General features: G+C 42.4%; 1 protein-coding gene across 1 annotated transcript; it reads right to left on the bottom strand.

The window, feature by feature from the left end:
• Positions 1 to 621: 621 nt before the first annotated feature.
• LOC144509403 (cytochrome c oxidase subunit NDUFA4-like) lies at positions 622 to 15,381 on the bottom strand. Its single transcript, XM_078238230.1, has 4 exons — positions 15,014 to 15,381; positions 5,137 to 5,225; positions 1,407 to 1,467; positions 622 to 1,223 (listed from the first exon to the last, which is right to left on the bottom strand). Exons 1-4 carry the CDS (start codon positions 15,053 to 15,055, stop codon positions 1,167 to 1,169), a joined length of 249 nt encoding a protein of 82 aa, XP_078094356.1. The 5' UTR covers positions 15,056 to 15,381; the 3' UTR covers positions 622 to 1,166.
• Between the last annotated feature and the right edge of the window lie 589 nt (positions 15,382 to 15,970).

Raw genomic sequence — 15,970 nt, forward strand, 5'->3', positions numbered from 1 at the left:
AACCTGAACGGTTCTATGATAACCAATGGCTTTGCCCAATAATGTTCCTCAAGGGCTTTCACCAATTGCTCCAGGGTTTTGGTACTGGGTTTCTCTAGCTGGACAAAACTTATTTCGAATAGTGCTGAGAAAAGTTACGACCACGAGTTCCGGTGGAATTTTGTTTGCCTGTACACAATACTGGAAACTCTCTGCAAAGGAGCTCCAATGTTCAATTTCCTCATCAAAAAAGCCTATGGCCCCAAAAATGATCTGCCATTTTCCTCGCAGGTTAAGGGGAGCTACGCAGCATTCCTCTCAGTAGTAACTAACTCACTAGTTAAGGGAATTATAAATATGCTGTGGTGATTACTGGCTAGCCTTTGCTCTCTTTATTTGTTGTGTACGAGTTCTGTGGCTTCTGTTTGCTCTTCTGTCTGCACTTCAGATTCTACTACCTTGTGGGACATCCGGTCTCACGTAGCCAAAGATCTGCGGGTCAAGAATTGGCCTGTTCAGTATGAAGTATCATGGCGAAAAACTGCGACCCCGAGTAGATGTCATCCTCAAATCAAGGGACAGCCAACCACAATGACCTGCAGTTATTTGGCTCCTCTGGGAGGTTAAATAATTTAGGGAGACTTCAGGACAATATATATTTTATTTCGTCTGTTGGCTCAATTACATTGTATTATATCATAGCTTCATGCACATTTCCATAGACTTGGTTTTACATTGGTACAATTTACAGCCTAGAATTTAGGTACTGTGTATCATATGTTTGTTAATGACAGGAACCTAAAAACCAAAGATATTTCAAGATTCATAATTTTAATTGCTCGTAGTATGTAAATTATCATTTAATTCAGAAAAATATACTTCATTTTTCTATGTAATATTCTGAAAGTAGAGTGTTATCAATGAGAGTTTTAAAGTTTTATTGCCATGATTGATCCATTTAACGTATGGGCAATAAGCTTAGCAAGCAAACTTAATTAAAACAGGATTAGTGTTTTAAAAATCAAAGTTGTATAAGGCAGATCATCAACCATTACACTTTTTTGGTCAATATTGAAAGAAGAACACATGATCGATGAATGCAATCACTTTAGACATAATGCGAGGTGCATCGAGCTCTCAAAGACTTTGGCATTTCAGCAAAAGTAGCTAGGTATTTTGGCAATCATTCAGAAGTCAGGACCATTCTTCTTCAGATGTTTATAATCAGTGTTGACAGCAACAAACTGTTAAAAGAAGAATAAAACAATCAGCAGGTATATTTCTCAATTATTTCACAGTTCATGTATTATGTTATGACTATTGCTTTATTATTTCGTTTTCTTAAATGCATGATCGGAAATAAATTTGCTTCCAACAGTGCAACTGTAAGTAAATGTTTTCAACAAATTCTCTCTCCACCAGGTTACCTTGTATTGCTGATTATAACGCAATTTATTCCAGGGCTCAGGGTTGTTCGTTTTGTCCCAGCTAAAGAAAAAATAAAATATACAATTATATAGAATCATAGATATTAGCCAGGAGACTTATAGTCAAATAGTCCCACTTCCCTATTCATTCCCCATTGTCCTACAAATGTTTGAAATGTATTATTGAAGGCTCTTTAATTTTTTTCAGAGTACATTTAGATCATTACTCGCTGTTAAACTTTTTCTTCAATTCTTAATTTTTTGGGGGGAAAATCACCCCCCAACATATTTTTTTAAATTAAGAGCCCAATGGGAGGGAAAACGGGAGATTTTCCCACCCGTTTGTTGGGCGAACTTAGTTGGTTGAATTTCTGGCACTTTGTGCTTCACAGAATCTGCCGGGGGATTCACGCTGGTAGTGGAGATCCTAATCATCAATCCCATCTGAGGACATCAATGCACTGAGCAGGCCACTGTGCATGCGCCCATCTCCCAGATGTGTGCATGTGCATTGGCCCTCCTCAATTGCGGACCTCCCAATGGCTTCCCTGATACCCCAGCTCCCCTCCCTCATCCACCGATGACTGTGCAGAGTGCGCAGTAGTCCCCGCACCCTCCCACCCCCTCCCCACCACCGATGAGCCCAACCCTGATCTGCACCCCCCCGCCCCCAACAAGGCCCTGCCCCCTTGGCACTCTTGTGCCTATTGGGCAGTGCCCCCCCCCCCCCCCCAAGGGACCTCACCAGTGAGGTAATCATGCCTGGTCCCCGTTGCTCGGGACCAGCTTTAATCCTCACTGGTTGGAACCTCCCCCGACCAGGCTGGAAACATTAGCAAACCCAAACGATACCACCCGGGGCTCACTAATAAGATTCAAATCAGCACACCCATATTGTAATCAGTCTCGCGCTGTTTCCGAGCGTGAAGTTGATTACCCCATAAACAAATGGCCCGGGAGAATCGCGACCTGCTGGATGCCGGTCATGATTCCTGTTTCAGCCCTCCTGCTAATATTTCTCAGCCATTGCGACTATTGCCTCACAGAATTTAGAGTCACAGGCAAGGCCAGCATTAATTACCTATCCTCCAGCTACCTTGAGAAGGCGGTGGTGAGTGGCTTTCTTGAATCGGTGCAGTTTGTGATAAGGTACTCTTGCACAGTACTGGGGCGGGTGGGGAGGAGTGGTAGGTGGAGTGAGGAGTACAGCTAAAATGCCTGAAAACCCACAACTTTTGGAAGAATCCATGCTGAGGTTTTCAGAAAATGGTCACTCAACAGCATCTGTATTGCAATTAAAGATAAAGATTGACTGTGGTCTGGCTGAAGCTGGATAGTGCTTTGGAAAGGTCACAACTTAAAAAAAGTATTCGCTGTCAGTCACTGGAGCAACATTCAAGCTAGACACTGTCCAGAAAAGTGTGACCCCACAACCCCCAAAACTCGAGTGGAGCCAAAGGTTATTTCAACCATTCAGAGCATGGGAAATGACCAGCAGGCAAAGTGGATAACTACTGGACATCACAAAGATGTAGCAACTCACCGAACAAGCTAGGAAGCTTTTTCACTCACTTAATGGCACTTACAATTCTTGCACGTCCCGCTTAAAAACAAAACTGGTTTTCGGATGGCTGGATTTGAGATACTGTACCAGTATAAGCATTTTGACCCAGTATTTGAAGGGACAAGTATATGCCCAGGATAGCGTGGTGTATGACTTAGATGGGAGAATTTGGTGATGGTATTGACTGCCCTAGGTCATATAGATTGAGAGTTTGGAAAATGCTGTTAAAGAAGCCTTTGCAAGTTCCTGCAATGTGACTTGTAGATGGTATACCAGTGGTGGAATGAATATTGAAGATGATGGATGGAGGTGCAAATCAAGTGGGCTGCTTTGTCCTGGATGATTTTGAACTTTAGTGTTGCTGAAGCTGCACTTGAGGAAAGTGGAGAATATTCCATTACATTCCTAACTTGTGCCTAATAGATGGTGGAAAAGCTTTGGAATGTCAGAAGACAAGTCACTTGCCACAGAATACTCAAGTCTCTGACCTGCTCATGTACAGTAAGAAGTCTCACAGCAACAGGTTAAAGTCCAACAGGTTTATTTCGTAGTACAAGCCACAAGCTTTCGGAGTGCTGCTCCTTCATGGTCTCCCCAATGTACCATGCCTTGGGACATCCTTTCCTGCAGCATATCAGGGAAGAAGGGGCTTGGAGCTCCGAAAGCTTGTGTGGCTTTTGCTACCAAATAAACCTGTTGGACTTTAACCTGGAGTTGTTAAACTTCTTACTGTGTTTACCCCAGTCCAACGCCGGCATCTCCACATCATGCATATCAGGTAGACAACGTTGGTCATAGACCATGCAGATGCTATGACAATGGATGAATGAAAACCGCTTGACAATCACCAGGCAGGAATGTTCTCTTCCTGTTGGGGAACACTTCAGCAGTCACGGGCATTCAGCCTCTGATCTTCGGGTAAGCATTCTCCAAGGCGGCCTTCACGACACACGACAATGCATAATCGCTGAGCAGAAACTGATAGCCAAGTTCCGCACACATGAGGATGGCCTCAACCGGGATCTTGGGTTCAGGTCACACTATCTGTAACCCCCACGACTTGCCTGGGCTTGCAAAATCTCACTAACTGTCCTGGCTGGAGACAATACACATCTCTTTAACCTGTGCTTAATGCTCTCTCCACTCACGTTGTCTGTACCTTTAAGACTTGATTACCTGTAAAGACTCACATTCCAACCATTATTTTGTAAATTGAGTTTGTGTCTTTATATGCCCTGTTTATGAACAGAACTCCCACTCACCTGATGCAGGAGCAGCGCTCCAAAAGCTTGTGGCTTGTGCTACCAAATAAACCTGTTGGACTTTAATCTGGTGTTGTGAGACTTCTTACTGTGCTTACCACAGTCCAACGCCAGCATCTCCACATCATGGCTGCTCATGCAGCCACAGTATTTATCTGGCTGGTTGCAAAGTAATGGTAATGCAATTGAATGTCATGGGGAGGTAGTTAAAATATCTTTTTAAGGTGGCCACTGTCTGATACTCAGTAATGCAAATGTTATTTGCCACGTATCAACCCAAGCCTGGTTGCTGTGAAGTCCTGCTGCACTGGGACAAGAGTTGCTTCATTATTTGTGCAACTGCAAATGGAACACTGTGCAATCATTGGTGAGAAATCCACTTCTGACCTTATGATGGAGGGAAGGTCATTGATGAAACAGCTGAAGCTGGATGGGCTCAGGACACTGCCCTGAGGAACTCCTGCAACAATATTATGAGTTGAGATGATTTCCCTTCAAAATCACAACCATGTTCATGTTTTCTTTAGTGCTTTTATCAATTAACTTAAATCTGTGTCTCCTGGTTACTGATCCTTCTGTTGCTGGAAACCATTTCCCCTTCTTGACTTTGAACATTTCCACCAAATCTCTTCTTTAAATTTGTCAGGTACAGTTTCTCTAATCTTTTCATATAACTGAAGTCTTTCAACTCTAGTTCCATTCTAGTAAATTTCCTCTACACGTTAAGAAGGATGTCAAGGCCTTACACAGAGTGTGATTCCCAGAATTGGACACAATGCTGGGGGGAGGCCTAATTAGTTGTTTCTAAACCTTTAGCGTGATCTCCTTACGTTGAACTCTGTGCTTTCACATATAAAACCATAAATATAGCAGAAAGTAACGCAAACCATATTACTTCACATACCAGACATCAGGGCTAAACATTGCCAGACGTGACAGGTAAAGCCCAGCACCAGAAGCTCCAAGTCCGATGAAGAAGAATAGAGGAATCAACTGAAACAACAAAAATTGATAGCAATTATGTTTCTCTCTGGTAGAATAAAATTTCAAAAACAATTCTTTGAACAAATAATAGTTTATGCTTTACTATTAAAAAAATCACATTTTCAACAGTTTTTAAAGCAAAGTATTATAGCAGTGGTAAATAATACTTTTAATTTAATTTGAGTGTTCAGATGGAAATGTAAATATTTTTTGCAATAGTATGTAGCCTTTGATAGGGTCCTTGACCAGAATCCCAAGGTGTATTATGAAACCAGACTAGACCCCAAAGATTTTTCTATTTTGGCATAAATGTGAGGAAAGGATACTTCCTTCCAGGAATGACCCCACTGACAAAGTAGGGATTTTTTTATAGTGAAACAGACTTTATTTAATAACACGGTTTAAATATAACGAACACATAATGAAAATTAACCATTAACAATTGAACATATTTAAAAGTTAAAGAAAGCAACTGTATTTTCAAGCTTATGATTGTTCCAGTTCCAAATAAGCCCCATTCATGCTTAAATCAAATCCACTTTTAAATCAATACAGTTAGCAAACCCAGGCATACTTGCTTTAACATGTGTTGACAATCTTGGAGCTTTCTGAGAGTTCCAGAAGCCTGCAAAATCCTTCTAACTTCAACCAGACTTCAACTGCAAACTAATCGCTTTTCTGCGAAAGTTTTTTTTCTCTGCTACAGACCCAGGACTGCTCCCCCACCCGGCCGAAAGTCCGTAAGGTGTAACCCCCAACAGAGTACGTCTGGACAATTGCCCCTCCCGGAAGGAGAAAATTCAGGAGGCAAGGCCCTGGAGGGTTGCAGATGATTCACACTCTTCATTTTCAGAGTAATAGAGTTGTTTGTTACTGTATCAAGGAAGGTATATTATTGTTAATATTAGTTATTGTTTTATAATTTATCATTGTGGATTGTCTGTAGCCCAGATGGTATACCGCTCAGATAAAATAACCCCCAGACAGCGTAACCCCGGTTAGAGACATGCTAATCCAGCAAGCAAAACTCTGGAAGGCAAGAATCCGGAGGGTGAAACCCTGGAGGATTGCAGATAACTCACAATGGTCATTTCATTGTAACAGAGATGTTTGTGATTACATTATGGTGTAACCCCCGGAAGCTGCAGCCTCAGAAAGTGCAGTCCCAAGAGCAGAACCCCGGAGATGAAACTCTCGGAAGAAAATACGGAGGGCAAAGCTCTGGAAAATTGTAGATAACTTACAATGAATCCCTTTCTTATTGCAAGGGAGTTGTTTGCTATTAGTTAAAGGATAGCGCATTAGCTGTCAGTATTGTGTCTATATTATTGCTTGCTGGTTTATAGTCGCTATGAGTTGTTTGCAACCTTGGAAGGCCCGTTGTGTATAACTCACAATGCATACTAGCTGTTTGTGCTATTGTATTAAAAATGGCATGTTTATTGTTGATATTGTATTATATCTGGTGTTAATCTCTATAATTTGAGATGGTATTGTATTCTGATTTGTAATTTAAAAGTATAATGTATTTTGTATTTGTAAACTGTTTGATAGATAAAAAGATTGACCCAGGACTGCACATAAACCACATTGTCACAATCACCCTGTTAAGCAACTGAAAACAGATGGAGCTCTGGAGGAATACAGAGAGAGTAGGAAAGAATTCAAACAGGGAGTTAGAAGGGCAAAAAGAGGTAATGAAATGTTCTTGGCAGATAGGATTAAGGAGAATCCTAAAGCATTTTATTCATATGTTAGGAACAAAAGAGTTGTCAGGGAAAAAGTCAGACCTCTCAGGGACAAAGGAGGGGAATTATGCTTAGAACCCAAGGGAATAAGGGAGATCCTAAATGAATACTTTGCATCGATATTCACAAAGGAGAGGGACTTGTTGACTGGGAGTGTCTCAGAGGGAGGTGTTGACCCGTTAAGAGAGAATCTCCATTACAAGGGAGGAAATGTTAGGTTGTTTAGGTAACATTAAAACTGACAAATCCCCCAGGGCCTGATGGCATCTATCCTAGACTGCTCAGGGAGACAAGAGATGTAATTGCTGGGCCTCTGACGGAAATCTTTGTCTCTTCATTGGACACAGGTGTGGTCCCTGAGGATTGGAGGATAGCGAATGTGGTCCCGTTGTTTAAGAAGGGTAGCAGGGATAACCCGGGTAATTATAGGCCAGTGAGCTTGACGTCCGTGGTAGGGAAGTTGTTGGAGAGGATTCTTAGAGACAGGATGTATGCGCATTTAGAACGGAACAATCTCATTAGTGACAGATAGCATGGTTTTGTAAGAGAGAAGTTGTGCCTTACAAATTTGGAGGAGTTTTTTGAGGAAGTGACAAAAACGGTTGACGAAGGAAGGGCCGTGGATGTCGTCTATATGGATTTCAGTAAGGCATTTGACAAAGTCCCTCATGGCAGGTTGGTTAAGAAGGTTAAGCTCATGGGATACAAGGAGAGGTGGCTAGGATGGGTAGAGAACTGGCTTGGCCACAGGAGACAGAGGGTAGCAGTCGAAGGATCTTTTTCCGGCTGGTGGTCTGTGACCAGTGGTGTTCCGCGACCAGTGATGTTCCGCAGGGCTCTGTACTGGGACCTCTGCTATTTGTGATATATATATATAAATGATTTGGAAAAAGGTGTAACTGGTGTTATCAGCAAGTTTGCAGATGACACAAAGATGGCTGGACTTGCGGATAGCGATGAGCATTGTCGGACAATACAGCAGGATATAGATAGGCTGGAAAATTGGGCGGAGAAATGGCAGATGGAATTTAATCCAGATAAATGCGAAGTGATGCATTTTGGAAGAACTAATGTAGGGGGGAGTTATACAATAAATGGCAGAGCCATCAAGAGTATAGAAACACAGAGGGACCTGGCTGTGCAAGTCCACAAATCCTTGAAGGTGGCAGCACAGGTGGAGAAGGTGGTGAAAAAGGCATATGGTATGCTTGCATTTATAGGACGGGATATAGAGTATAAAAGCTGGAGTCTGATGTTGCAGCTGTATAGAACGCTGGTTCGGCCACATTTGGAGTACTGCGTCCAGTTCTGATCGCCGCACTACCAGAAGGACGTGGAGGCTTTAGAGAGAGTGCAGAGAAGGTTTACCAGGATGTTGCCTGGTATGGAGGGTCTTAGCAATGAGGAGAGATTGGGTAAACTGGACTTGTTCTCCCTGGAAAGACGGAGAATGAGGGGAGACCTAATAGAGGTGCACAAAATTATGAAGGGTATAGATAGGGTGCACAGTGGGAAGCTTTTTTCCAGGTCGGAGGTGACGATCACGAGGGGTCACGGGCTCAAGGTGAGAGGGGCGAGGTATAACTCAGATATCAGAGGGACGTTTTTTTTTTAACACAGAGAGTGGTGGAGGCCTGGAATGCGCTGCCAAGTAGGGTGGTGGAGGCAGACACGCTGGCATCATTTAAGACTTACCTGGATAGTCACATGAGCAGTCTGGGAATGGAGGGATACAAACAATTGGTCTAGTTGGACCAATGAGCGGCACAGGCTTGGAGGGCCGAAGGGCCTGTTTCCTGTGCTGTACTGTTCTTTGTTCTTAAGCATTCTAATCGGAAATCCCAGAAGAACTTAAGTAAACAAAAGTCCATTAACTCTACTTAACATAACCATTTGCAAGACTAAAATGAGTAACTTTTCTGCCTTCCTAGCACGCGTTGCATTCCCACCAGACATACTGACTGCCTGTAGCATAAAGCTGACATGACATATATGACATGACTATATCACCCCATCATAAGATATGGCTACTTTATTTTTCTTAATTATCAGACTGGAGACAAAGTAATAACTATTCCTGGTCATTATAAACCATGGTGATAGGTTTCTCATTAACACTCGCAAGGAGGATGGTAATGTCAACAAACTAGTCACCCAAAAGCTCAGGCTAATGATCTGGGAAAATGGGTGGAATTTAAAGCCAGCTAATAATTCTGAAATTATTTTTAAAAAGCCAGTCTTGCTAATAGTGACCATGAAACCATTCATGATTGTGGCTAAAAGCAAAGCAAAGCAAAGCAATGGAGAGGTTTAAAAACACACATAAGAATTGTAAGTGTGATGTACTGAAGGGCTAACAGTCAAACATGGAAAAAAGAGATGCATTCCAAATTTGAGGTGAGAGTACTTCACTTGACATCACTGAAGTGTTTAACCAAGTCTGGCATCAAGGATCATCAATTGAAATCAACGGAAATCAGTGGGAAAACTCTCTACTGGTTGGAGCCATAAGGAGATGGTTGTGGTTGTTACAGGCTAATCATTTCAAGCTAACAACAATAATTTATAAGTATCTTTAAAGTAATAATACACCCCCAGTTGCTTCTCAGGAACATTATAAACAAGTGTGACATTGAGCCACAAAGGAGATATTAGGTCAGATGACCAAAGGTTTGGTCATAGAGGTCGGTTTGAAGGAGCGTTTTGTACAAGGAAAGTAAGGTAGAGGGGCAGAGGTATATACAAGGGGTATAACATAGTTTGGGGCCTAGGAAGCCGAAAGCATGGCCACTAATCATGGAGAAATCAAAATTGAGATGTGCAAGAGGCCAGAATTAGAGGAGCACAAATATCTCAGAGGTCTGTGGGGCTACAGGAGATTACAGAGCTAGGAATAGACAAGGACATGATCAGAAACAGAACACGGACCAGCCACGTAAATACTGCGACAATTAACTCACCTCCTGATTCCCCAAAGCCTGGAGTGTGATGAAATACTCACCATTTGCCTGGGGGCTCTGGTAACACTCAAGAAAACTCACCACTATCCAAGAAAAAGTTGCCATTTGATTGGCGTTCCACCTACCACCTTAAATATATACATCATCAGTGCACAGTGGCAGTAGTGTGTACCTTCTACAAGTTGCATCCTAGCTGCAAATACCTAGTCCACACTTCATGAGTTTTAGAATACATTTTTTAGTTTTCGGAATTAAATTTTAATTGTAGAGTATAGAATAAATGCAATTAAAGCAATCTTGGTGCCTGGTAGCGTCAAAAGGTTGGGGCAATGCTGCTTTCAGAGGTTAACAGCTAGAAAGGTAAGGCAATTAAAATGTTGAGGCTCCAGAGATTGCCAGAAAACCTAAAGAAAAGGTGACCCACATTTATTTTAATTAAGTCATAAGAGACAGAGCCATAAAATGGTAGGTGGGCAGGTTTAAATGTCCCAGATTTTCAGTATGTTAGTGAGTGCGTAATAGAATACAGCAGCTAATGCCATAAAAAAAGTGGGCACAGTTTGTGTTCCCCCGATGATCCAGCCACGAAGAAGCTGTTCACTTCAGGTACACTCCATATTTCGGAAGAAAATGAGATGGGATGTCCTAGCCGGAATTGCAGAGCTCTCACGTGGCACAGAAAAGTAGGAGCAGAGCAGCAACCCAACAGCAATTTTCACTCCTTAGAAGATTTGGGCCATTGTGCTCTGAAAATCATTATATTGAGAGAATGTATGCTTACATTTACTGTACGTCATCTAATACTGATTGTAAATTGCTTTGTTTGCTGAAGGAAATAAAAGTCCTGAACATCTCAGCATGGACTATTTTGTCACTACCCAAATACAAGAAAACACCAATGTTTTTACCAACAATCTATGGGTGCTGTTTCAAAAGGTGGAATGTAGGTGAGGCCCAAGATGGCTCTTTGGGCGACTCCAGGAAGGATTGCAAGGATACAAAGAGAAACCATTGCTGCAGATGTACTAGTTACAATCAGATAGGCAAGAGCGAAATCAAGTGAGCACAGTCCCAGAGGGCTGAACAACAAAGGAGGCATTTAAGGAGGATGGGATAATCAAACATGGCTGCAGAGTGTAAGAAGGGACAATGGGGCATTTCCTGAGAAATGAGTGTAGAACACAAAACCACCTATAATTCAAAACCAAGAACCAATTTCGCACTGATTAGAATAACAAGTGCAAAATGGAAGCAGGGTTGGGAGAGAAACATGCTGGTTTTCTTGCTGGAAACAACACTGCCATTTTTGCTAAGTTTTCGCTCATTATTCTTGAATTGCACCTTTCAACTCCCAGAACCTCAGATTTCTACTCAACATCACATGTATACCCATCCAAAAGCAAAATACTGCAGGTGCTGGAAATTTTAAATAAAAACAGAAAATGTTGGAAATAATCAGCAGATCTGGCAGCGTCTGTGGAGAGGAACAGAGTTAATGTTTTAGGTTGATGATCAACTGATCAAAGTTCTGTTGAAAGAACTATGTTCCTCTCTCCACAGATGCTGCCAGACCTGAGTATTCCCAGCAGGTCTTAATCGCATGTATACCCATCTCATAATTGGATAAAATGAAATGCACATAAAACACATACGTAAAGTTTTGCCCGTTAATATAGAATAAAAACAGATTTGTGTATGATGACTATTAATACACAGTATCAAGCTGTAATAGTTGTTAGCATCAAGATTAATTTAGTGCTGGAATAAGTCAGTAAAGACAAGTTACTTTCATCTGTCTAGATTATTGTGCTGTTGGAGCTGCACTCAAGTGGACAGTATTCCATCACACTATTGCGCCTTGTAGATGTTGTACAGGCTTTGGGGAAATCAGGTGAGGAATTATTTGCTACAGAATTTCCAGCCCCTCACCTGCTCTTGTAGTCACAGGATTTACATGGCTGGTCTAGTTCAGTTTCTGGCCAAGTTCAGTTTCTGGCCAATGGTAACCCCAAGGTTGATGGTGGGGAAATTCAGCGACAGTAATGCCATTACCTTGAATGTCAAAGGGAGATACTTAGATTCTCTTTTGTTGGAGATGGTTATTGCTTGGCATTTGCGTGGCATGAATATTACTTGCCACTTTTCAGCCCAAATCTAAAGATTGTCCAGATCTTGCTGCACATGGACAAGGACTATTTCAGTATCTGAGGAATTGCAAATGGTGCTGAACATGGTTCGCTGATGAGTGCGCATCGCCTCCATCATAAGTTCAGAAGTGGGAGGATTATTGAAGTAACTGAAGATGGTTGGCCCTATGACATTACATTGTGGAATTCTTACAACGATGTCCCAGAATTGAGATGATTGATCTCCAACATCCATATCCACTTTTCTTTGTGCAAGGTATGATTCCGACCAGTGCAGAATTTTCCCCCAATTCCCATTGACTCTAGCTTTGCTACAGCTCCTTGATGCTACACTTGGTTAAATACTACCTTGATCATGCAGAATCATTTTGGATAGAGATAGGAAATATCAATTGTAAGAAGCCATTTATTGGAGTAGCTGCCCCAACAGCAGCTCCACTGTATGACAAAGTATACAGGAAAAAATATGCTGGCTTGTAAGAAATAATCATAGATGATTTTAATCTTCATATAGATTGGACAAATCAAATCCAAAGATCTGTTGAAGGCTTGTTCATAAAGTGCATTCGAGACATTTCCAAGGGGGTGCATGCTAGTGCCAACCAGGGAATAGGCTATTTTAGGCCTGGTAACGTGCATGAGACAGGATTAATGACCTCATTGTAAAAGGAGCTTCCGGGCAACGGAAGATTGAACAGAATGTAGAAAACATCAAAGAATGACTAAAAATTTAATAAGTAGGGAGAAATTAGAGTATGAGAGAAAGATGGCTAGAATCATAAACACCAGACAGCAAGAGTTTCTAGGTATATTCAAAAAGGAAAAGAAAAGGAAAAAAGGAAATTGAGTGTTAGTTCCTGAGTGGGTGAGACTAATGAATTAGTAACAGAAAACAAGGAAATAGCAGAAGTGGTGAACAGGCATTTTGTGTCTGTCTTCACTGTTAAAGACACAAATGATATTCCCAGAATACTTGAAAATCAAGAGGTAAAATGGAGGGATGAACTTAAACCAATCATAATAACCAGGGAAAGTGTACTGGGAATACTATTAGAACTAAAGATTAACAAGTCCCCAGGACCTGCTGGCTTGTATATTAGGGTCTTAAAAGTAGTGACTGCAGAGATAGCAGTTTCATTGGTTGTAATCTTCCAAAATTCCCTTGATTCTGGAAAAATCCCAGCAGATTGGAAAATTGCTAATATAACACCTCTATTCAAGAAAGGAGCGAGACAGAACACAGGAAACTAGAGACCAATTAGCTTAACATTTGTCACAACATCATCTTCCATTCCAACTGTGGTAACCTTCGGACCTTGCCCCTTGCCCTGCTGTGGGAGTGGAAGGCAATGGCAAACTACCACTGACAAAAACTGCCAAGAAAATGGCTCAGGATGAAGCATCAGCAGACAATGAGCCTAAGGACCTGCTTTCCGGCAGAGCACTCATGACATGACAAACGTCTTAAATGCTGTTTATAACTGTTTTTCCTCTTCATTAAACTTATGCATCAAAATTATAATCAGGATAAAGTAGCTAATGAAACATCTGGTACATGAATCATAAAAAAGTTATGCAGCAAGTGACAAGCAAGGCAAACGGAATGTTGGCTTTTATTGCAAGGGGAATTGACTTTAAAAGGTAGGGAAGTGTTGCTTCAGCAGTACAGGGCCTTTACAAGATCGCATCTGGAGTAATGTACAAATTTAGTCTCCTTACTTAAGAAAGGATATATTAGCATTAGAGCCAGTGCAGAGAAGGTCCACTTGACTGATTTTTGGGATGGAAGGGTTATCTTATGGTGAAAGGCTGAACAGATTGCGCCTTATATCCTTTGGGGTTTAGAAGAATCAGAGGTGAGGGGACTTGACAAGGTGAATGCTAAAAGGATGTTTCCTCTTGTGGGGGGAGTCTAGAACTAGAGGAAATAGTTTAAAAATTAGGGTCTCCCCTTTAAGGCTCAGATAAGAATAAATTTCTTCTCTCAGGAGGGTTGTAAGTCTGTGGAATTCTTTTCCAAAGAGCACTGGAGGCTGGGTCATTGAATAGATTCAAGGCTGAGTTTGATTTTTATTCAAGGGCTATAGGGGATGGGCAAGAAGGTGGAGTGGAAGCCACAATCAGATCAGCCATGATCCTATCAAATGGCAGGACAGACTTGAGGCGGCAAAAAGCCTCCTCCTGCTCCAAATTCTTGTGTGCCTATATTTAAAGTCATAGAGGTCGACAACACAGAAAAAGGCCCTTTGGCCCATCACATCACACCATTCAAAGACAAACCGCACATTCTATTTATAACAACTTATTTCTAGCTATACCACACTCATCAGGAGTTCAGACATTGCTGGTCAAATGTGGATTAGATTTTTGCTTAGTTGACATCAGCAATAACTCCCAGAAAACAAGACGCGAATGACATCCCTTTTATTCTGATGCACGATTGCAGCAATCATTATTGGTCCAGAATTTGCTGCAGCAGGCATCTCGCAGTATGTGCTGAGAGTTGCATTTTTACCCCCCTCATACTTCAGCTCCAATTATTTTTACATCAGCAAAGACCCAAACTGCCATTGGATAGCTGTTACAGACAAATAAATCAGATCCGGTTATTTTGCCACTCGGGTGCCTTCGTTGACCCACCACTGCTCCACCTTCCTTGCAATCGTGAACAACGGCTTTGAAATCTCCAAATTGATCCACCATCCCCTGTGTTTTCTATTTAAAAGACGCCATATGCGTGCATTGGGAGTTCCAATGTCATGTTTAGGTGACTGGCTCTCCCCCAATCACCCTGGGATATAAATCCATATGACCTTGTTGATGTTTGTCCTCCTGCTGGATTTTGTACCGTGGCTCTCGGCCAAGGGGGTGGGCATGAGGGGGATAAAAGCTTCAAATGTGAAAAAAGGGGCAATTCTACTCAAACCGTGGGTTTTACTTACGCTCGGGTGCCTCTTGGCTTGAGTAGCCATGAGACGGAACATTGTTGCTCTCCTCTCTACCCAGTGGCGGCTCCAGCTGCTGTCCGACCTGCCCTCTGCCTCCTTCACTTTGTCCCTACCCCCAGGACCCACCCCAAAGCTGCCCAGCGCGCTGCCCAGCCCTGGGGGCTCCAGGTGAGAGAGAGTGGGCGTCAAGAAAATGACATTGGCCAACTCCGAGAAAGATCTCAATCACAACACCAAACGTGTTTTAATACCATGACATGATGTGAAAAGAGGGGCCAAAAGCTGCTACAGCAGTTACTGAACTCAGCCCCCGGCAGCTAACCAGTCGGACCCCGAGGGGGGTCCTCCCGGCTAATAACGGCAATGGCATCCAAACATAGCGGTCAGGAGGCGGGGCGAGGAGCAGCCCGCTGATTGGTCCACCCGGCCCCTTGGCGCGGGCCAATCAGTGGTTGCAGTGACTGAGCCACAGGCTGGCGCGTGGCCCCAGGCAGCGAGGGGCGTGTCCTGAAGGGTGAGGGTAACTCAGTTCATTCATCTCGTACAGCTCCAGTAACTGCACAAGACACGACAAGCTTACACCATGCAGTCAAAAGAAGGGACTCAACAGAGTGCAGGATCAAATTCACATCCGGATACTCAATTGTCAGTGCTTCAAAGTATCAACAACTGCTTATATTTACATAATAACTTTAATATAACTTCTAAGCTCCAGAGCAATGCCGGGTACTCCAATGATGCGCTGGAGATCTTTCCCATCCCAAAAGTTCTCAGGTAAGGATTGCATTTCTGATGGCCAATTGAAAGAGAAAATGCTGGAAAGTCTCAGCAGGTCTGGCAGCATCTGTAAGGAGAGAAAAGAGCTGATACCAGACGACCCTTTGTCAAAGCAAATGTGCAATTGCCTTGCACTGAGAACCATCCAAAAATGTGATTTAAGTTGCAAACTTT

Source organism: Mustelus asterias, chromosome 2 (assembly GCF_964213995.1).
Source record: "Mustelus asterias chromosome 2, sMusAst1.hap1.1, whole genome shotgun sequence".
NCBI classification, from domain to species: domain Eukaryota; kingdom Metazoa; phylum Chordata; class Chondrichthyes; order Carcharhiniformes; family Triakidae; genus Mustelus; species Mustelus asterias.